Below are 23,898 nucleotides of genomic sequence, written 5' to 3'. Positions count from 1 at the left end.
CTGCTGGACGTAACTGCAACAAGTTCGCAGTATCAACTTAAGGCGATAATATCTCAAAGTTTTGATGATCAGCGGGGGGACCCAAACGCAGGACGTGGACTTAGAGTAAGAGTGAATAAGACAAGGTTTTCATGTCTGCTTTCAGGGAGCGAAGGTGGATTGAGGTGAGGATTACTGCAGGCGAAGGCAGAGGGGCTGTCACACGCCTAGGATGCACAACTCTGAGCGGCCTGAGAACATGATCTACCACACTGGCTGAAACGATGATCTTGTGATTCAGGTGTGCAGGTTAATCACCAATCTAGTAGCAGGGAGAGTGAGAAGAGCGCCACGCCCATAACACACACACACACACACACACACACACACACACACACAAACACAGGAAGACAGATAGGGGAGCACAGGAAACAAAACGGCAGGGGAAATATCTGAAGTTCAAACAGTCAAGATACAGATATAAAATCATAAATTTTGTGTGAAACTGCGCAGTGGAAAAGTGGGTGGAGATTCACAAATATAATAACATTGAAAAATACTAAGTTAACATACAACTGATGATATACGAGTCATACATTAGAGGCACAGTTACAGATTTACAGATAACAGTAACTCCGCACTTGAGTTATATATGCATTGTGGTTTATGAATTAACTTTGACATTTGCTTGTAAATAGTTTTGAAACTACCGTGGCTAAAGTCCTTGACAATGTGAATGTGTGCCAGACTATTTCATAATGCAGCAATAATAACCTTCGACCCACAGGACCTCTTGTTCTCTCCTCCACCACCCCTGTCCTGCAGCTGCTCTCAACTCTTCTCTCCCTTTTTCTTCTCTCACCTTTGCAGCAAAAATGGCCACAGCTGGCAAGGTAAGTATCATTCACCATGTGAGCACTTTTAATTACGCAATGTTTATATTGTTTTATTTCCTGCATTAGGAAAGATTTCTTATAAAAATCTCCAGTTGTTCATTCATTCTCATTCATTTCAAAAACACTGAGACATTGACTTATGTCAATTTCAATAATGTGGAAAGTTGAGGTATTCTAAGACTTTTGAGCAATAGTGTATGTTACGAGGCATTTTTGATATACCTGTGTACAATGTTGCGCAAGTTCACACTTCACAAGAACTTGCTCAAAGTTCAGTTCACACAGATTAAAATTAACTATTTCCTTCACAATTTTGAATTTTGAACTAAGTACACAGTCCCGGTTGAATGAAGATATTCACATTCATCTTGTTCCGCTTTGTTTTTGTGTTTTTAATGAGCCACTCTGAGTTATTCTTGTTTAGTAGAACCTCCACCTACCCCTTCATCCTCAGGTCTCAGTCATTGCCAGACCACTGCATGCTATAGAATTACATTACTTTTAAAAGTCAAGAAAAACCAATGTGAGTGTATGTTTGATCACTTAAACAATGTGCATTTTTTATTATGCAGAAACTTATTATGGTGTGGTGCAGTAAAGGTATACTGGTACCACTTTACAATAAGACAAGCCTTATAAAAGATTTATAATTGGTTTATAATGAGGTTATTAGTTCATTTGTTTACACTTTATAAATCATGAATAAACAACTATAAGCAAGTTGTAAGACAGTTTTCATACATTGATGCAGGCTCACTATTTGGCAAGATCTTAAGATATTAACAAATGATGATGCATTTCAAACTTTACATTAAGGCTCCCTTTTACCGGTTATAAATGATAGTAACTGATTAGTAAGATTAATGAGTAGTAAGCATTACTTTGATCTTGCCAAATAGTGAGCCTATGCAGGTTAAATTACTTTATTTTTACTGCAATAAACTGTATAATTGTTATGTAACATCTAAACTTAATATTAGCTTAACTTCAAAACACCCTCTCTCTCTCTCTCTCTCTCTCTCTCTCTCACTTTATCCCTCTCTTTCTGTTTCCCCTCTGCCTCAGGGAAATGTCTCCTGGTCTAACTTTGCACAGAGTTTGACAAAACTTACATAAATGTTGATATTGCCAATGAGGTTTGCATTGTATTAATTAAATTTCACTATGCTAATATAATGTTCATGTTTGCTAAAAATAACTTGTGTGTGGAATTTAAAGCGTTCTTTTCAAGTGGTGTCTCTGAGGAGCAGTTGTAGCAGAGACATCGAAACCATAGCTTTCAACATGTAATTAAAAAATATAGAGACAATGTGAAAGCCATTTGTTTTCTTATTTACTTACTTACTTACTTGCTTACTTTTTGTGCAATGTGGCATATAACTCAATTTGGCATTGAGGTGAGCCTGTGATGAATGCTCGCTTTGAAGTATTGCAACATTACCTCCTGGTTCTTGCTAATGTAGCATATTGCTTTTTACAGCAGATGTGAAAAGCTAACAACATTTCCTTGTGAGATGTGTGAAATGCAGATGCATTGAGAGTTCAGTTCCCAACAAAGTGTAGTGTTTTCCAACTCTGTCCCTGCCTCATCGACAAAAAGATACTTAACCTGTGCTGAGTTGATGTAAATGGACTTTATATTACTAATGCCACTTAAATGGATACTTGAGATGTTTCAGGAAGGGGTCGTGGCACTTCTTTTGGTAACCCACGCCAGTACATTTATGATAGCAGTAGCCCCCAGAAATATTTGTTTTAACTCAAGCTGGTCAATTTTACTTCCCTCTAGGTCATCAAGTGCAAGGCAGCAGTAGCCTGGGAGCCTAAAAAGCCTTTGGTGATTGAGGAGATTGAGGTAACCCCACCCCAGGCCAACGAGGTCCGCATCAAGGTCAGAGACCACTATCACGTCGCGAAGGTGTACGTACACTGGTTTGTTTTACTGCACTTGTAAGCAGGGTCTAGGAGGATGAACTTTCCACAATGTTTCTTTAACTCTTCTCTGCAGCACATTGCCAGTCACAGAGGTGTACGGTTCCATGAAAACCCCTGCCTTGTGCAGCTCATGAGCTCCATTTAGTGATATCAAAAAATATCAAAATAATGAGAAATCATTGCTAGGAGTGTCCATCCCACTGAGAGTGAACATGCTCATCAGCACATCCCTTCAATTGCCAGTGTTTTTCACTGTGTCATTATCTTTATCTTGGTGCAGATTGTGGCGACCTCGGTGTGCCACACAGATCTTTATCACCTCTTGGAGGATGAAGCCGGCTTCCCAACTGTCCTCGGCCATGAGGGAGCTGGCATCGTAGAGAGTGTTGGGCCTGGAGTCACTGAATTTCAGCCAGGTCAGTTTTGAATTGTTCAACATTTTTGGAAATGCGTTTATTTGCTGTATTTCCAAAATTGAGAAACTACATATTATATCTTTCTTTGAAACAGCTAGCCTGGCTATGTCCAAAATTCTGAAATACAGAGAACAATATGGTAGTCAGTATTTATTCAAAGTACGAGCTTTCATTCAAACGTGGCATGAGTGTAGAGCGTAGGGGAAGGGGAAGAATGGAATAAGAGGGGAAAACAACGCCACCTGGGGAATCACCCCAGGACATACCGTTTATAAACCTTCGCTGTTTGTTAAATGGATATCAGGACACGGGCTCATTAACTGATAAGGCAGAGACGGTTTTTTGAATTCAAAATATTTCATTAGAAACAAAACATCAAATAGCAGGGACTAAAGCTGCTGAAAAGGAGCGTTATATTAAAGGCAAACAAGAATCAAAACAAATGAAAGGAATAAAACTATTTTATTCAATGCATTTCTTATAAAGGGTGAAGTTCAAGATCTTAAAATTTACAAAATAAATGTACTAAAGATTATCAATACTAAAATACGTAAAATCTCACCCCAGGTTCCTAACCTCCCAACCTGGCAGCACTCAGCTACACTGCAAAAGAAAAGCTAATCCAAAAGCAATTAATCACAAGTAAATAAGCAGCTAGACTACTAAACAAACAAAGAATTAACAAAGAACAAACAAGGAACTCACAAACAACCCAGTCGAATACACAAATGAAACCAATAAAGCAAAATAAACCAATAAAAAAAACGCAGGTGAACCACCTCTGGTACGGATAAACCAGTCTAGAACTGGATGAGGAGGCACCGCTGTAGCCAACGCTACCAGCCACAATTGACAGGAACCAGCAAGAGACTGAAAGAGGCCAGCATGTGCCCTTTATAACCTGGCCCTGATGAGGAGGTTAGCTGGGGGTGGAGTCATCCCAGGGCTGTGTTCACAGGCCCTACATTACCTGAAAGTGTTCACCACTAAACAAACAAAAAAAATTAAATATTCAAACTGTAATGTAAAATTTTCTTCACTATTTAAAGTATAGTTTGCCTTGAGGTCCCGCAAAGAGTGTTACTGTCAGCTTGATGCATAGCATCCCCTATTTATTAATCAGTAAACTAAGCTAATAAATAAAAGTGAAGGTTGACACTAGCATACAAAGCTGTTCTGATTGGATTGAAGCATCTGAGAAGCAGTGTGTGGAAGTATTTCGGGTTCTACACCATGGAAGCAAAAAATACCAACGAAGTCGTCCCATCGGCTTCCTGTGACGTTTATTGTGATTTTCCACGAGCACGACAACCGCTCTCTGCTCTTTTTCCTTTCTATTATTCATTTTAATCGATACTTGTCTTCTGCTACTCACTGTGTGCTAGATTTGTATAATTTTGAGTTGTTATTTTTATCTGGAAAATTATTTGGTACCACCAAAATTGTTTGGTGGTAGCTTGTTTGCCGCCATGTTAGCTTAAAACTGTTTATTGCTCTGTTAGCCTAGCCTAGCTTATCAATTTAGCTTCTCATTCCCGATTGCTAATGCTACCTCAACACTATTACGATGGCTTGTAGTATGACTTAAAATCAACGTTAATATTCTGTCAAACTTTTACTTCGATTGCAATTCATGATTACTTTGGTGCTTATCGCTCATTAATATTTGTCAATGTGATTGTGTTCCACGTGATTAAACAAATTGGTGATGACTGAATCAGTTTTTCTGCAGAGTTTTTATTTGACTTCATTTTGTTCAGTGTCATCTTCACTGAAGCCAAAATGTGCTCTTTTCTTTTTGGGTAAAAGCTGCTCGGATTGAGGCTCAGGGTTTTAGTTGGTGTCATCCATATTTCCAGCTTTGCTTTGAGTGAACATGGACTAACATTAGTTGGACTGGGGTGGATGCATGTGACTGAATACATGATAGTACTCAGTTCATGAACGTACACAGTATTGACCAAATTAACACTCATGAGCACAATTAAGTCAATGAGAGGTTTTAAGCTCTAACGCTAAGACGTTTTGCCTCTCATCCAAGAAGCTTCTTCAGTTCTGACCGACTGACAAGACTAGACTAGAAGATCATGAGCTTGAAGGGATAGCTCAGGATTTTTGCCCTTTTTGTATCCATAGTAGGTGACCTTGTGTCTTATTTGGTCTTAGTTGGCGGCAGGAGAAGCAGGAAGGAGTGGAAGTTAAAGGGCGCATGTGGGCCAATGGGTGGAGTCATATTTGTAACTCATATTAAAGTATGTTTAATGTGGGTAATATTAGGAAGCTGTGGTAGAGTAGTATTCTGTGTAGTGTACGGTGATTGCAGGGGGGCTTTGGCCAGATGTAGACTGAATGACAGGACAGGACCAGCGTTTCATAAGTATTTGTGTCATTGTGATGACCCTGGGTGATAGAGGCAGATGGCCGCCCATCTTGAGCCTGGTTCTGCAAGATGTTTCTGCCTCTTAAATGGAAATTTTTCCCTGCCGCTGTCCCCAAGTGTTATCGGGTCCCAGTAAATAATATTATAAACGGTATGGTCTAGACCTGCTCTATAAGAAAAGAGTGCTGAGATAAAGTCTGTTGTGATTTGGTAGTATATAAATAAAAATTGACTTGAAAGTTAAGACAAGGCATTACACTATTTGGGCTGTGTTCTAATTAATGTGAACTTGTGCATTCTTCTAATTTGGACATACATCATATATCAAAAAGTGACAACCCTAAAACTCAGTATTAATATGTTGCATAATTTAATCTGTGCATTAGCAGAAATGAAAATACAATTTGGGGGATTATATGTAACTGAGATCCATCTTTGCCCTTTGGCCCATATTTTTTACATTCTTTAAGTTTGTAATTTGTAAAATGCATTCGTCACAACGCAACATTGTTTGTGAATTTCAGGAGATAAGGTGATCCCTCTGTTCATCTCCCAGTGTAGAGAATGTCGCTTCTGTAAGAGTCCCAAGACCAACCAGTGTGAAAATGCATGGTGAGCTTCATAATCATTCAGTTCCTGACATCCACTCTCTTCATTCTCTACTATTATAGGCCGATTGATACAAACAGCTCTTTAGGTTTTCTCTGATGATACCACAGAACTGATTTTTTTTTGTTTAGTTTTGATTGTATTTCTGTGTCAAACATCATCTTGTTCAGGTCAGGCAGAGACCCTCAAATGATGGCATCAGCAGACTCCAGGTTTACCTGTAAGGGGAAGAAGGTGCTGCAGTTTGTGGGCACCAGCACTTTCTCTGAATACACTGTGGTGAACCAGATCGCTGTGGCTAAGATCGACCCCACTGCCCCTCTGGACAAAGTCTGTCTCCTTGGATGTGGGATTTGCACTGGATATGGAGCAGCAGTTAATACTGCGAAGGTGTGCAGGTTTCACTGTTGTAGATCATTTACATGATTATTACTAGATTGAAACAACAGAATGGAATATTTCATGTTATATAATAAATAATAATTATATAATAATATTTTTTTTAATAAAAGACAAATCCTCACAATTAAAATTCTTCCCCAGATTGGACAGCCTATGAAAGAGTAGTCATTCATTATCGGACACAAAACCATTCAACCATCATTTTTACTGTATGGAGGATCAGTAAGACCATCTTCAAGTGCCATGCTCTTTTACTAAAGGTTGAACCAGGCTCCACCTGTGCTGTGTTTGGCCTGGGAGCTGTGGGTTTGGCGGCAGTCATGGGCTGCAAGGCTGCAGGAGCCAAGAGGATTTTCGCTGTTGACATCAACCCAGACAAGTTTGAGAAGGCCAAGGTGTTCGGCGCGACCGACTTTGTGAACCCCAAGGATCACGATAAACCCATCAGCCAAGTGCTGGCTGAGATGACTAATGGAGGAGTGGACTACTCCCTGGAATGTATCGGCAAGGTGGACATCATGGTAAGGCAAATATAATATAATAATATAATATTCATTTAATCTGTTTCAAGAATATAATGAAATGGTGCTACCTAACTGTAATACAAAAAGTTTATTCTAATCAAAGTCACTTACTGTTTTCCAGTAGTAGTTATTAAAGAAGAGCTGATTGTGGTTCGTTGTCCAGAGATTTGGACCTGCAGCTCACTGACTTTGTGCTGTCTCTCCTCATCTAGCGCAGTGCCTTGGAGTCCTGTATTCCAAGCTGGGGTGTCAGTGTGATTGTTGGCTGGACGGACTTGGAAGACTTTTCTGCCCGACCTGTTCAGCTCATCGCTGGACGCACATGGAAGGGCTCCCTGTTTGGAGGTATGACAAATGGCAAACACTGACTAATGAATCTTAAATGAAATGCCTTTGAGCTTATGATCTGATATTTAGCTTGTGGTATTCTAGATAAGACGGTGCTCTTATTTTGTGATTTTGTGTACATCTTGTAACTCAGGCTTTAAGAGTAAGGATGGCGTGCCTCAGATGGTTAAAGATTACCTGGACAAGAAGGTGAAAGTGGACGAGTTCATCACTCACAACATGACTCTGGACCAGGTCAATGACGCCATTGAACTGATGAAACAAAGCAAATGGTAGATTTACACTTCTATACTTTCTTCATCATTAATAGCTCAATAACAACACAGATACAGTATCAACAGGTGAAGGTCTACTCACTTTTATTTTTTCTCTTCTCTGCAGCATCCGAACAGTCCTGAGTGTTTCTCCACAGTAAGACCACTCTGTTGCTTTCAGTGACGCCGAAGTAATTCAGGAATTCACCACAGAATTTCAATATAATATTTGTACAAATAAAACAATGTACATAATAAAGAGATCTTTCAAATTATGCACAAAGTGCATGCCTGCCTTTGAACAATCAACAGTTTAGTGGAATATGTGCAGATTGTGAGAATTATCTTTGGTGTTCATATAAGCAAACGCTGAACATGTCAACATGTTTACAGAGCATGAGAAATGAAACTGAATGAATAATAAATAAATAAATAAGTACTGTAGTAATAATTAAATGTTCTTCTGTCATTTCAAGGAAACTAACGGATGTAATAACAGAGAGCTTGCATCTTAAAATAAAGTCATTGGGGCGCCCCGGTGGCTCACCTGGTAGAGTGCATACCACTTAGGCTTAGTCCTCACCGCAGGAGCCAGGGTTTGGATACGGCCCTTTGCTGCATGTCATCTCCCCTCTCTTTCTCACTGTCAATATAATAGCAAAAATCCCCAAATAATAACTTAAAAAAATAAAATGCATGGTTTAAGAAAAAAAAAAGAAATAAAATAATTGTTAAAATAATTGTTAATAATTTATAGGCTATATTTCCAAGTCTGTATAGGATGGTGTCTGAGTCCGGACCTGGACTGCAGTCCACCTATTAGTGAACTCAGTTCTTAACAGATGGGGTCCTCGACCTCGTGGTTTGTCTTCTGGCTTTATTGTGCCTTATGTCATAGGAACAGTGCTATGCGAGTGTGTTTACTGTGACAAACATGTTCTTGTAAGTCAATTTTAATTCAGATTTACTCAGACCAGCCACTGTTTGCTTAACTTAGCTGGCAGTGATGTAATTATCACCTCTGCCAAGGAGGATATGATTTCTCCTGTGTCTGTTGGGCCAGGGAAGTTTGTTTTGGGGGCAGATCCTATAAATTAGATTTTTTCTTTTCTCTCTCTAAAGTCTGGAGTAGGTTATTTGATGGAAGTCTGAGCTCTCTGGGTGCCCTTCTCGTCGTTAAGACTGCGTGTAAGACTACTTCAAGAATTCATTATGAGGGAGACAACAGTTCAGCTAAACACAAGGGACCCCAAATTACATGGCTATAATCACTGTCCTTAAAGCTTTCCTTAGAGGCCCCTAAAATGTATTCTCTCAATTAACTTCTTACTACGAGTGATGGGGTCTCACACTGTTTTCTGCCATAGTTAGAAAAATTCTGGATATTTCAAATGAGACTTTCCTGTATTTGTGTTCTGATATGAAAAAAACTTAAGTGCAATAACTGGAAGAGACCAATATTTGAACCGACATCTGATGATGGTTTGTGAGTTGTTTGCGTATGTTGCCAGGTCACTTTCAATTAAATCTGATCTTCAAACCACACCCACACAGTCCCCATGAAAATTGGCTGAAGTTGGAATTTTTCAGTGTTAGACTCTGAATGAATGTTAAGGATGATCATTGATATTTGCTGGAAGACTGATAAGGAGGCGTGGCTTGGTGAATACAGCCACACAGAGCTGTTGAGAGATACGGAGCTACACACAACTGTTCACCTTCACCCGCACTTCACTCAGCCACGTCGCTAAAGGGTTAAATGAATAAATGTAAACTCCACCACTTTCTTTGAAAACGTGAATATTCTTTCCAGCTTTTATCCAAACACACACCTCCTATATTCTCTGCAGGCTCCTCACACTACTACTCATACATCTTATCATAGGTAGTGCAACGAGGCAATGGGAGGCTTACAAAATGGTGATGGGAACGTCATGCTGAAAGTTTTTGTAAATTAGTCGGCTTGCTGTTTACAGTTTGTATGCAATAGCCAACAAAGGTTATTTTGGCGAGTGAGAAAGAGAAAGCGAGAAAGACGGCTGAGGGAGAGAGTGGGAGTGAGAGAAGCCTCTATTTATTACGATTTCTATTTTGACTCATGAAAACGGCAGGAAATGCATCATATTGGTCAACGACTGCATGAAAAATGAAAGCGATGATCCTGAGAAACAGAACCAACAAGTCCACTCAATCGTTTGAAAAATGATAACAAATGTTAATGAAATAACAGAAACATTCTTAAAAAAACACTTAGATTCAAACCATTCGAATATCTACTTTTTCGCATTACGTCCATAAGAGGGCAAACTAATGCAATGAGAGACAACAGAGATAAATTAGTTAATTTAGACTTTACCCAGGATACAAAAATGAAGCCTGTGCCTACATGTATTGACAAAAAAAAACGGTAATTTTGTACTGAATAACTGGCTTCTCAGGCCAGAGTTCCCAAACTGGTGGAGGACATAAACAAGAAGCTCAAGGTGGATGAATTTGTGACTCACACTTTGAGAAGATAACCGATGGTTTTGATCTCAGGAACGCTGGGAAATGGTAAGCCTTGATATGAGAGACATTTTGAAGTTGTTTGTTATCTTGATGCGTGTCGTGCTCTCGTGTCCCCCTGGGTTCTGCCTAATACACACATTATGTGTCATTGCCGCCCTCTGATGAGGACAAGTTGAGATGTTATGAGATGTGTCAGACAGGATTTTATAATTTGCCCCTTGAGAGGCCATGTTCTTTTCTAAGACAAATACAAGTTGTGTCATGTGTTTTAAGTCTCTAAAATGTCATACCAGCAATTTAATCTAATTTCCCTCATCCAGTAAAACCTTTGGGATGAGGAATAACTCTGTGTCAATTCCTCTCTTTGATACTTCCAGTAGGCTTTTTGTGTCAGAATGTATTTATGGACTTGAATTATCATTGTAACTAAATTTAAATACAATTGAAGATATATAAAAATGCATGCATTAGCTTAACCCCTCCAATCATTGTAACTGGGAGGTCAAACGCAGGTCAAAAACTTTTGATTTCTCAAAATGTCAAAGCAGTGTGTATAGGGCACTAGTAGAGGTTAATACAGCACTGTAAGATGCGCATTTAAATATTAGAAATTTTATATATAATATGTTATAAACAGCATATGTGCTTAACTTAATCTCAGCTGTTGTGGTTGCTACGTGTTTGGGGTTAGGATTAGGCTCCACATCTGTCATCCAGATCTGAGTCATACCATCATAACATGGCTGCAGGACCTTTTTTCCCCTCTTCTTCTATAACCAATAACCAATGTAAGCCTCCAAGTGCAGCCAAAAAAAAAAAAAAGCCAAGTCCCAGCCCATCTGTATGTTTGCCAAACTCTTTTATACTGGAGCAATAAAGCAAGGATCCAGGCTCTCTTGTTGTTTCCACTCCACATCCTGTCCAGCAGCTGCACTCGTCTCTCAATTCTTCTCTCGATTGTTTTCTTTCATATTTGCAGCCAAAATGGCCACAGCTGGCAAGGTGAGTATAATCCACCATGTCGCACTTATAGTTATGTGATATTTTTATTAGTTTTTATTTTTTCAGTATTGCTTGCATATCGCCCGTGTCACAAGACATGTTTGATAAATCTAAAGTATGTATTTATGCACACACAGTAAAAAAAGATATATACACAAAAATGAAACAACAATGAAGCAAAATGTCAAAAAACAATGTAACAATATCACATTAATAGAAAATACATATATATTATTCATTAAAGATTCATATGTGCTCCTGTCTTGTGCGCATTTCATGTTTGTGTTTGTGTGGCTGATTCGGTGGCTGGATTGGTGGATGAGCATAATATCTTGTTGATACTATAATTAAATGTTAATCTGTGAATATGCAGCTACACATATGCACGTAATGAAGAATTTCACCAAAACCAAGTTGAAATCTGCAATAAAAATTGTAGTTGTTATATAATAGCTAAGGTTAAGGGTAACCTTAAAATACCTCGTCCTTCCGTTTCTTTCTCTATCTCAGGACATGACACAACTGCAGCTATGCAGTTGAGCTGCATAGCTGTTGACATTGGCAATGGTGATTGTAGTGAAAGCCCTCTTATTTCCACGGTGGAGAAATAGCAATCTACTTGTTATAAGCAACAGTTTAAAGTCCACATGTGTGGACTCTAAACTGTTGCTTTGCACGTGCTTTTTCCCAGTGTTAATTGAGAGAGACATAGGGAGATTCGTGTTTGTTTGCTTTTCTTTTTAACCTTGGTATACCTGAGTTTGGACTAAATAAATTTGAGTGGTTCAAGTATTTTGAGTATTCAAGTATTGGGTATTGTGCACTTTTCAGGCAACACAGTCAGGACATGCCAGTATTCAAGTAAAACAATATGCTTCATTATCCTCCTAAAATATTAAGCTGCAGGCTGCAAGCTTGGTTCTTTCAGGCAGTTTGTTTTTTCCTTTTAAACGAAAAAGATGAAAAAAAAACATGGTGTTTTTTTGGGGGGGTTTTTGCTAAAAAAGAAAAAATATCAAATTGGAAGAAATGGTCCAATTTGAGGTTTGCACATTCAGTTTTTTCATACGTCCTTGTTGAATTGAAGAACGAAGAAAGGTAATCAGGTGGCATGGAAGTAAAAGTAAATATTTCAAAATAAAAGCCAAGAGGATAATAGTCATTCTAGAATTACGCAAGCACAGATAGATAGATAAAGATATTTTTTGCTTTGCATTAAGACATGGAAATATATCTTATCAAAAGTGTGTGATGTATTATTTACTTTCATAGTGTGAATTAATAGCCTGATCAATTCATATTTGGAAATACACTGTGTTCCTTCCCAAATAGTGTTGTCTAAAGTGGCCAGCAGAGGTCCCCACATGTTGCCAAGTTTTTGTTCACCCTTTCACCTTGTAATAGGCTACCAAATACGTTATTATTGTACAACATGATCAAGCTGATGTTCACTTTTTATAGCTATTGTTTGTTGTTGGGTGTAGCCTACTCTACAACTTCGATTCTGAAATTCGTCAGTCCTCAGTCATACATTACATAGTGGAAAAATCAATTTCCCGATGCCCATGCTATCCTATTGGCTTTTATTTTGAAATATTTACCTTTACTTCTGTGCCTCCTGACTACCTTACTTCATTATTCAAATTAACAAGGAAAAATGACAAAAAAGAATTAGCAAACACCAGAATTGGACCGTTTCTTCTAATTTGATGTTCTTGTTTTTCTTTTTTCTAATTCTGACAACGTAAAAACCGCTGCTTTTCTGGTTTTTTTTTTAATTTTTTGGTTTTTGGTTTAAAACGAAAAAACAAACTGCCTGATTGTACACTAATTACAAAACTGAATCGGATCCAAGTCAAGTCTTGAGTTGGACTTGAGTCAGAGTCCTGGACTCCTACTACAGCACTATGTGAAACACTGACAATATGTTTCTTTACCTATCTCTTTCTTCACTCAGTGAAAGGTGAAATGCAGGAAAATTGAGTACATAAAGTTTCTCAGGTCTTCCTGAAAAACAATTATGATTAAAGATACAACCTAAAAGTGTTACAGGAAGGTGCTGTGATGTTGTGGTAGACTTTTTTTGTAACCCATCCTGGTATAGTTTTAAAAGCAATATTTCATACCTCCTGCTGGTCATGTGGTTCATTGTGGACTTCCCTCTAGGTCATTAAGTGCAGGGCAGCAGTGGCCTGGGAGCCCAGAAAGCCTTTGGTGATCGAGGAGATAGAGGTTGCCCCGCCCCAGGCCAACGAGGTCCGCATCAAGGTGAGAGACCACTATCAAGACACACACATACATACAACGGTGTGTTACAACACTGTTAGTGTCGGGATGATTATGAAAAAGTGCTTAGTGCAGCCATTAATAGCCATTTGGTGATATGTCTGATATAACTGCTGAATAACAAATATTGATGATGTGAAAGCATCGCTAGTAATAATCTCATCTGTCTGTCTCCTTAATCGTTGCTGTGTTTTCAGTGTTTGGTTACGGTCTTCATTGCAGATTGTGGCGACCGCAGTGTGCCGTTCGGACCTGTACTACCTTTTGGAGAATATGCATGAAGACGGCTACCCAACCATCCTCGGCCATGAGGCAGCTGGCATCGTAGAGAGTGTCGGGCCTGGAGTCACCGAATTTCTACCAGGTCAGTTTTAAATTGCTCAACATTTTGGGAAATGCACTTGCGTTCTTTCTGAGTCAAATTAATCAAACACATTGTACTTTAGTAATTTAATCCTTACGTTTTTTACATCATTCTAAAAGTTTGTGTGAACATTTTTTGACAGTCACAGCGCAACATTGTGAATTTCAGGAGACAAGGTGATCCCTCTGTTCATCTCCCAGTGTAGAGAATGTCGCTTCTGTAAGAGTCCCAAGACCAACCAGTGTGAAAAAACATGGTGAGCTTCATAATATTCGGCTCCTGCCATGTTTTTTCTTCATTCTTGGATGTCTTTGATGTGTCACAGAACCAATTTTGAATTTTGAATTGATTTGGATTGGTTTTCAATGTCAAATATTATCTTGTTGAGTTCCCTTGTCCGTCAGGAGGGGATGCCAGCGCCAGACTCCAGGTTTACCTGTAAGGGGAAGAAGGTGCTGCCATTTGTGGGAACCAGCACCTTCTCTGAATACACTGTGGTGAACCAGATCGCTGTGGCTAAGATCGACCCCACTGCCCCTCTGGACAAAGTCTGTCTCCTTGGCTGTGGGATTTGCACTGGATATGGAGCAGCAGTTAATACTGCTAAAGTATGTCTGTTTGACTTTTGGAAATAATTTAATCAATATTGTTGGATTGAAACAGCAGAATAGAACATAGAAATTTGGAAGTTTTTGTCACATAAAAGAATGATCTTTTTAATTCAAATGATTGTCGAGATTGAAAAGCCTCAATCATTTCGAGACACAAAGCCCTCCAAAATAAAGTGCCATGCTGATGAAACACTCTTTTACTAAAGGTTGAACCGGGCTCCACCTGTGCTGTGTTTGGCCTTGGAGCTGTGGGTTTGGCTGCAGTCATGGGCTGCAAGGCTGCAGGAGCCAAAAGGATATTTGCTGTTGACATCAACCCAGACAAGTTTGAGAAGGCCAAGGTGTTCGGCGCGACCGACTTTGTGAACCCCAAGGATCACGATAAACCCGTCAGCCAAGTGCTGGCTGAGATGACTAATGGAGGAGTGGACTACTCCCTGGAATGTATCGGCAACGTGGACATCATGGTAAGGAGATTAGTCTTAATCTGGTTTGAGAATATAATTAAGAAATATTACTTAACTATAAGTAACTAACTCTATATCCACTGACTTTGTGCTGTCTCTCCTCATCTAGCGCAGTGCCTTGGAGTCCTGTATTCCAGGCTGGGGTGTCAGTGTGATTGTTGGCTGGACAGATTTGAAAGATTTTGCTGCCCGACCTGTTCAGCTCATCGCTGGACGCACATGGAAGGGCTCCCTGTTTGGAGGTGAGACAGATATTTATTTATTTTATTAATTTGTTTATTTGATAGGGACAACGCATGTTATTGAACATCAGTATAAAATACACAATGTAAACATGCCGGACTGTAGCAAAAATGCTAATTTACATCTTTAGTCCCTGGGCAGGTAACATGAAGCAAAACACATTATAAGTAAAAATACAAAAATACAAATATAAAATAAACAAATAAAATGAGAAATACATTTTGAGTTAAAAGTGATCACAGATCTGGTTTGACTTAAACCAATGTTACCAATATGTAGGACACTGCAAATAGGCAAGTGCTAAGCCATTCCACTATTTACTTCCTCAGGCTTTAAGAGTAAGGATGGCGTGCCTCAGATGGTTAAAGCTTACCTGGACAAGAAGGTGAAAGTGGACGAGTTCATCACTCACAACATGACTCTGGACCAGGTCAATGACGCCATTGAACTGATGAAGCAAAGCAAATGGTAGATTTACACTTCTATACTTTCTTCATCATTAATAGCTCAACAACAACACAGATACAGTATCAACAGGTGAAGGTCTACTCACTTTTATTTTTTCTCTTCTCTGCAGCATCCGGACAGTCCTGAGTGTTTCTCCACAGTAAGACCACTCTGTTGCTTTCAGTGACGCCGAAGTAATTCAGGAATTCACCACAGAATTTCAACATAATATTCATACAAATAATACAATTCACATATTAAATTTATCTTTCAGTTTATACAGTATACATGCCAGACATTTTAACAGCCATGTACAGTATATTATGAGCTGTGAGCTGTAAACATGTCAAGAGTGTTTATGGAGCAAAATAAATGAAATAAACAGAAGGGGTCTCTGGCCTCCTTGTCTGGCTTGATTGTGTTGTGTGTCAGATTAACAATGTCTGTGAATACTCTATTAAACTAGAACGGCACTCAGTAGCCAAACATTTTCTTTCACCAGATCAAGATTTTGTGTCCGGGGTGTGTGCAGATCCGGATTATTATCTGGATCTGCACCAAACTATACAGACAAATAGCTCCGATTTACACAGACGAGCCTAATTATAAGAAAGTTTGCTTAATTTAACAGGCAGCACTGTAGTTATTCTGCCAGGATGAGCTCCAGGATTTGAGACCATAAAACTACTTCTACTTCTACAACTGATGTTGGTGAATGTGAGATTTAATGGTGAAGAAATCACAGTTCCTGATTGCGCTCTCCAAATGTGCCATGAATATTATCATCATCTCATCATCTCGGTTTATGCACAGTAGATTCACTGTGGTTGCATTGATGCAATCTCGCACAAACAATACCAGGCCGCAAAAATAAATAAGTAAAACTGGGGCAAGAGTAGGTCAGCATACATGTCATCTTTCTAATTTGTCTGGCAAAAGTAGCACCACACCCTGTTATTTATCAATTTCTACATGTAGATCTGTGGTCATCTAACCACCGTTGTGGAAGAGCAGAATCTTTACTGTATTTTTTTCTTTTCTTTTTTCTTTTTTCTCATGACTGGCCAAATTGAAAATACTTCCACAAAATTTGATAGAACATTTTCTTCCATAACAGCAATTAGTTTTACTATTTGGATCATTGGGATTCCACATATAACCAATGGACCTACAGAATGGGAATACATCAAGAGAAATTATCTGTCCTTGGCAATATATTGCTATTCGATTTCTTTATACCAGCAACTCTGCATGTGCTCAGCAAAAACATTAGCGTCCTCTGATATGGAGCTGATCTGGACTCTGAGCCTCATTAACTGTCATTGTGTGTTGGTGGATAAAGCATACAGCCTCTTGAGACAATGGGAGAAGCAGATGTGATTGGCTATGATTGCTACAGGACCCTGACCAACAACCATAACAGACCCAGTAATGTACATCATGATAATGCATCCTGCCAAAGCCTTGTTTCCATCTGCTTCTGAATCTGGTTAATATCAACTAGATACCTTGTGATGTATAGGTAACAAATTTTAAAATGATTGAAACCTAGGTTGCTTTTCGGCCTCCATACATGTCTTAACAGGAATCACAAACTAAAGGTAACCTGACATTCAAACATTCAAGAACCTATTGCAAATGTGTGTGTGTGTGTGTGTGTGTGTGTGTGTGTGTGTGTGTGTGTGTGTGTGTGTGTGTGTGTGTGGTCACAATATATATGACCTCTGTAGATAGATATGAGGGAGGAAATGAGCATTGTGTAAAGTGGAAAGATCAGCAGCAGCAATGTTTGGACACGTCACCCAGCCCACAGAGGCAGGGCCCTTCTTTGTGATTGGTCTAAGCCGTAGTAAGACGCACACTCTTATCTCACCCTGTGAGGGACAAGCCTGGTTGTGAAACAGCATGGCAACTGCAGGGAAGGTAAGCATGCTGACTTCTCCTCACATACAGTCAATTTCTGCGGGTGTTTGAACGGCTTTGAGTCGTTCAACACACAAAAACACTGTTAGGACTTTTCGTCAGCTCGGTCAAATGTTTGTGGAGTAGAGGGGAATGTTTACAGTGCAAAGATATGGAGGGCGGGTTTGAATCTTAACAGCCCGTCTATTGCACGCTTTCACAATCTGTAATAGAGTCACTGGAGAGTTTTGTGTGTCTCTTGGAAGACTTCTTTGGCTGAGACTTCTGGTTCAGACTTCCTGTTGTTGCAACATTTCCGCACAAGGCCAGACGAAAAGGTCAATGTCTTAAAAATGGTTTTCTATGGTTCAGTTAAATTCAGCCTGGGGCGAAACAAAGGCAGAAGAACAGAGCCTGTTGTCTGCCGCCCCGAAAATTATTTTCCTCCCTCCTTTTAATCACTAACTGCCTCCACTGTAGCGCTGAATAGGTTAAATGTCCAGCGGGTGTGTTATGTTGACAGATTCCAGACCAGCTGAAGCTCTTGGATGTTGTGTTGTAGGTGATCCGGTGCAGAGCTGCAGTAGCATGGGAGGCTGGGAAACCTCTCGTGATGGAGGAGGTGGAGGTGGCACCACCTAAAGCTGGGGAGGTCCGCCTTAAGGTAAAGACTCAGGGCGGATTAGTTTGCAATTTACACCCATGTTTGTTAATAAGGATTCTGTTGGTGTACAAGATAATAAAAAAAAAAAAACCCTTGGAGCAACTCTCCTCTGATAACAATATATCTTAGATAAGTTACTGTATGAACACCTATCTATATATACACTGTTTATAGCCTACACCATGTACTGTACCAACAATTACAAGACTTATCTACTGTCAGTTTTTGTCATTTTGAATATTTACTGTCCAACACTACAGTGTGCTTTGCACCCTGGTTATTCTCTGCTATATGTTGTGAAAACAAAACTCTCCTTTACAGTTACTTTATATCTATTTTAGCTTTACCAAGACAGGTCTGCTCTTTATTATACTACAATCTTTACACCATTAATATAACCTCAACTTAAAAAGATGCTCACAAATCAGTAATACTTCTAACAAAGTAGAAGACTTAAATGAAAACTCATATTATTATGAGATTTTATTCCTGAAATGATTGATTTCCCCACAGTCCGTCCAGATGTTCGTGCTCAGGTAATGACATCAGCAGTTTGACATGGTTCTGCATGGATCAGATGCCAGTGCTTTATTTCAGGTCGTGGCCACAGGGATCTGTCACACTGACTCCTACACACTGAGCGGCTCTGACCCTGAGGGAGCTTTCCCCGTGGTGCTGGGCCACGAGGGAGCTGGTATCGTGGAGAGTGTCGGAGAGGGAGTCGTCAAGTTTCAACCAGGTTCCTCTTCTCTTCTCCCGCATGGTTTAAATAGATAACTGCACTGTAAGGGCTCAAATATAACAGTGTGTTTGTATTTTAGGGGACACGGTCATTCCCTTGTATGTGCCACAGTGTGGAGAGTGCAAGTTCTGTAAAAATCCCAAAACCAACTTGTGTCAAAAGATCAGGTAACTGTCCTGGGTTAAAGCTCTTCTTGCCTTCGCGCCGCGCCTCTGAACACTGAACACAACATCTGTGTCTTGTTCTCCAGGCTCACTCAGGGCAAAGGCTTGATGCCAGATGGCACAACCCGCTTCTCCTGCAAAGGGAAGAGCCTCTTCCACTTCATGGGTTGTAGCACCTTCTCTGAGTACACTGTGGTGGCTGAGATCTCCCTGGCCAAAGTGGACCAGAGGGCCCCTCTGGACAAGGTTTGCCTGCTGGGCTGTGGCATCACCACTGGATATGGAGCTGCTTTAAACACTGCCAAGGTAAATCAGCCTCCTCCCCTAACATTAGACTTATTCCGGCCAGGCACTAATATCCATCGTGGGATGTCGATAGATAAGATAATAATTGACTTTCCCAAGGAAAAAAGCCTTAAAATGAAATCAAAAGTGAATGAATGATGAACTATGAATGGCATGTTGGAAAGCATATTTTCATAGCATCATTGCTTATGTGTTTCATTTGTCATTTTTATCTAAATCCCTTCGTTACCATCTATTTTCGTAGTCCATACATGTCATAAGACTACAATACCCTTGAGTTTTGCGTCACGGATAAACAGTTGTTTTGATTAGTGCACGTGTAATTAAATAGAGCGTACAGATTCAGGTGTGCAGAAGTTGGTTTTTTTTGTTTATAACTGATTATCCTTTCAGCACGTAGCAAAGGCTTTTAGCCAGAAGAGCCTTGGACATTTGTCATGTTGAAAACAACATTTTTTCTCTCAGTGTCAGTTGGTCCAATAATTGATATTGATTCATTCTAACATGTTGTGAATTACCCACAGTTTAGCCTCCACTTTCTAGGCTTGAATACTTTGATTTGATTGATTTTTCCTTTAGTGCCACCATGTTGTTGGCATTTCTGGTTTTGAGCGAAATGACTCAACAACTCTTGGTTGCCATGAAAGTTGGTACAAACATTCTTCAAGAATAATTACAGTAACTTCAATGATCATCTGACTTTTCACGTAGCGCCATCATAAAGGTCTGTACATTATATTTTGTGCTCACTCTGCAGGTGGAGGCTGGGTCGACCTGTGCAGTATTTGGCCTGGGGGCGCTGGGCCTCGCAGCAATCATGGGCTGTAAAGCAGCTGGGGCAACCAGGATTATTGGAGTCGATCTCAACCCTGACAAGTTTCCTACTGCTCGAGAGTTCGGGGCCACGGACGTGGTGAACCCAAAGGAGCACTCCAAGCCGATCCAAGAACTCCTGGTAGAGATGACAGACGGAGGCGTGGACTACTCCTTCGAATGTGTGGGCAATGTGGCAATCATGGTGAGAGGGGAAGTACCAATCCCATATTAGTCACCATTACTAACTAATTAATCTGTGGATGCTGAATAACCACGAATCATGATTATGTTTAATGGGCCATGGCTTAACAGTCAGTTTTATAAAGACATCAGGAAAACATTAGGTATTAATTTGAATACTTCTAGTCCATATAATGAATAATCCTTGCCTACTTCCACCTGTGGCAAACCCCACCCTGCTGCTAAGAAAGCCTGCTATACTGTAGATAAGGCCTTGAGTTTGTGGTCAGGTGCTGTTAGGATCAGAGTGAGTTGATAGTGTCCTAACATTGTTTCTTGATGGCAGAGAGCAGCCCTGGAGGCCTGCCATAAAGGATGGGGCACTAGCGTCATCATCGGGGTGGCAGCAGCCGGACAAGAGATCTCCACCCGGCCCTTCCAGCTGGTTACTGGACGCACCTGGAAAGGCACTGCCTTCGGAGGTAACTGGTTAGATTTTTTTTTTTTTTGATTTAAGGACAGCTGATTCAAGATAAATATAAAGTGTTATAGGTATTAACTGTGGCTGTGTACAGTATCACTCTCTTTGACTCATTCACCACTTATATAAATACCCTATATAAAAGACACTCAATAGTTCACCCTACATTTAGCAGCAAATTGAGATTTCAGACACATTAATCATTTTTCATCATTACTAACAAGTGTATTTCCACAAAACTTTAATTTTCACAATTGTATTTGTTCCATTGTGTGAATTTTTGAGGGCAGCCTGTGTTTCTAGTTATGCTAGTGGTGTCACCTTAGAGGTGATCCTCTGACTTTTCATATAGTGGTGTTGGTCAGTCAGTCCACCATTTGCACAGACATTCGTGGTCACCAGAGGAACTGATCTTTAAGACTCTGATGATCCCCTGACTCTTCCTCTAGCGCCACCAGCAGGTTGCCATAGTGAAATGTCTCCACAACTATTCACAGATGGTTTATGAGGTTCGGACATTCATGTTCTTCACAGGATCACATAAACTGATTTCATTTTTTTTTTAATCAATCATTAACGATACCGGGGGGAAGCAACTGTAATAACTACTAAGGAGCCAAGATGATTTTTTTTTTTTTTTTTTTCAAATAAAGGAAATAGTTCAGGTCAGCACCACGCCTGCGCAAACTCTGGTTTGTTTATTTTCCATGCATGAATCATAGTCATTCAACACAACCACTCCATAGTCTCACACCCAGCTCTCAGACGGGGGCACATAATGAGCAAATGCCGCACAAAGCAAACTAATCGCTCCTTTTATACAATAAATGCTTTGCGACTGTGGCTGGAATCCAAGCCGTTACACAAGTATTTAAACTGACAGATTTACATTGACAAAGATGTGTAGGTGTAGATTTAGTACAATTAGTCTCCAGTTAGTCACTTTTGATGGAAACGCAGTTGTGTAACTTCTATAAACAGGATTTGTCGTTTGCTTGTACAAACATTTTGTTCTCTGTTGTAATACGAATGTGGTGTGAATCACTATTTCCCACTTTTCCCAGGATACAAGAGCGTTGACAGTGTCCCCAAACTGGTGGAGGAGTATATGAACAAGAAGCTCAAAGTGGATGAATTCGTGACTCACACTTTACCCTTTGAGAAGATCACCGATGGTTTTGACCTCATGCATGCTGGGAAATGGTAAGCCTTGATTGAAGATATACGTCGAAGTTGTTTGTTATGCTAATGTGCGCCGCTCTCCAGTCTCCCTCCGGCTAAGGTCTGTTAAGACCTTATGCATCACTGCTGCGTTCTGTTGACGACAAAGCCCAGATGGGATGAGAGGTGTGAGACCTTGAGAGGCTCCATTCAAATAAAAGCACAAATTGTGTCAGTAGTGTATTTTAAGCCATAGAAGAAAAAAAATCTTATATTCACAATGTAATCCTGTTTTTTCCTCCTTCAGCATCCGCGTCGTCCTCCAGTTCTAGACGCAGAGGAGTGAAGAAAACCATGATGTCACTCCATTTTTACTTTGCTTAGTTTAATAAATAATCTTTCAGTTCCCTGTCTGATTCAGTTTTATTTGAACAATGCACAGTCAGACACCTCTTTGATCAGCGTTCCCCCCCCCCTGAAGGAACACAGAGAGGGAACATTGTGAGGAGATAAAACAGAGGAACCAAAACAAGATTATTCAGAAATATTCAGAGATATCCTTTGATGTAGACGGAATGAATAATAAGGCAGAGCAACAACAAACAGCCAAATTGGCATTGGTGTCGGCAGGTTGTTAATCGATAAGGACTCTGTGAATGGGAGCAGCACAGACACAGAGGCCTGGTGAAGTGGTTTAAAAGCATGTTGAAAACACTGCAGCTAAAGTCGAGCCTGTTGAAACACTCGCAAAACATCCTTTGATTATTGTCCCTGTAGGATTTAAGCACAAGGTTGACTTTAGTCTTTTGTCTGGTTAACAACGGGTACACAAACTTTTCACTGTAAATTTAAGTGTCTCTAAGCGCGGGGAACGCACTATTCACTTTCTAAAACGTCGACTCAAACTGTAACCGGCTCGAGAGGATTGCTACGACGCCTTGTACCCAGCTGTGCCGCTCCTCGTTAGGCAAAACATGTCGACAGCTCAGCTGATGCTCTACAGCGGAAAAGCAAATATTAATTTTACCTCTGTGGTGAAGAAGACCGGTCTCATGAGGACACATAATGCTGAAATGGGCGACTCAAAGGATTGCAGGCTTTTTAGCTTGGTGGGGTTAATAAACTATTTCTGATTATCAGCAGGCCTCTCTTCACTGCAGACATAACAGGAGAAGCACAGGTGTAAACTAATAAACATGTCATTTGAAAATAAAGCAGTCAAACAGTCAGTTAAAAAAAAACTGCAGGATCGGCAGTGGTCCTTTTTTTCATGACTATACAAACAGCAATGAAAAAAAATGCAGCTTATGCAAGAGTCTGTACTTGACATTTTATGGACTAAGAATTGCTTTTGAAAACTGAATATGCTACATTAGTCTAAATATACAGATACGATGGATAATAAAGTTTAGGAGTGCCTTGGTAGCCAAATAGCTACAACCTGCAGCAGAGGTCCCAGACCTCGCTTCCTGTCTGTTTTAAAGATAAAGTTTAGAGTCTGACTTCTACAGTAAATCCTGCATTCATATAAGGCAAAAATAATTATAGTGACCGCACTTCACTGCATTAGTTAAATTTTTCCTTTTAGTATTTACCAGCACACAACCTCCTATCATTATTACAGTTTTTGTACATTTTAACAAATGAGATATAACATGAGAGTACGTGAGCTTCAGAGGTGCTGCTTGGTGAGTTTGTTACCTTTGGACAGAGATTTCCACTGTTTTCAGGAGTGATGGGAACCAGATCATTTGTCTCAGCTCTGCAATAAGAGTCAGCTCTACATTTAGTAACACATGTGGCTTTTATAT

At 39.9% G+C, this 23,898-nt stretch overlaps 3 protein-coding genes across 3 annotated transcripts; all 3 read left to right on the top strand.

Annotated features, from left to right (window-relative positions):
* Positions 1-778: 778 nt before the first annotated feature.
* Positions 779-8,180, top strand: LOC130179749 (alcohol dehydrogenase 1-like). The gene is made up of 9 exons (XM_056392758.1): positions 779-872; positions 2,665-2,766; positions 3,091-3,226; positions 6,131-6,218; positions 6,386-6,605; positions 6,878-7,138; positions 7,354-7,486; positions 7,623-7,761; positions 7,871-8,180. Exons 1-9 carry the CDS (start codon positions 855-857, stop codon positions 7,902-7,904), a joined length of 1,131 nt encoding a protein of 376 aa, XP_056248733.1. The 5' UTR covers positions 779-854; the 3' UTR covers positions 7,905-8,180.
* Positions 8,181-11,110: 2,930 nt separating this feature from the next.
* Positions 11,111-16,062, top strand: LOC130179716 (alcohol dehydrogenase 1-like). The gene is made up of 9 exons (XM_056392701.1): positions 11,111-11,253; positions 13,420-13,521; positions 13,762-13,903; positions 14,072-14,159; positions 14,292-14,511; positions 14,721-14,981; positions 15,091-15,223; positions 15,554-15,692; positions 15,802-16,062. Exons 1-9 carry the CDS (start codon positions 11,236-11,238, stop codon positions 15,833-15,835), a joined length of 1,137 nt encoding a protein of 378 aa, XP_056248676.1. The 5' UTR covers positions 11,111-11,235; the 3' UTR covers positions 15,836-16,062.
* A 1,439-nt stretch (positions 16,063-17,501) lies between these two features.
* On the top strand, positions 17,502-22,498 carry LOC130179654 (alcohol dehydrogenase class-3 chain L). The gene is made up of 9 exons (XM_056392608.1): positions 17,502-17,594; positions 18,136-18,237; positions 18,835-18,976; positions 19,059-19,146; positions 19,230-19,449; positions 20,207-20,467; positions 20,792-20,927; positions 21,991-22,129; positions 22,395-22,498. The coding sequence occupies exons 1-9, from the start codon at positions 17,577-17,579 to the stop codon at positions 22,417-22,419; spliced, it is 1,131 nt and encodes a 376-aa protein (XP_056248583.1). The 5' UTR covers positions 17,502-17,576; the 3' UTR covers positions 22,420-22,498.
* Positions 22,499-23,898: the final 1,400 nt, after the last annotated feature.

The sequence above is a fragment of the Seriola aureovittata genome, chromosome 13 (genome assembly GCF_021018895.1).
Source record: "Seriola aureovittata isolate HTS-2021-v1 ecotype China chromosome 13, ASM2101889v1, whole genome shotgun sequence".
In the NCBI taxonomy this organism is placed as follows: Eukaryota; Metazoa; Chordata; class Actinopteri; order Carangiformes; family Carangidae; genus Seriola; species Seriola aureovittata.
Note: the sequence above shows the minus strand (reverse complement) of the source record. Positions and strands in the feature narration are given on the sequence as shown.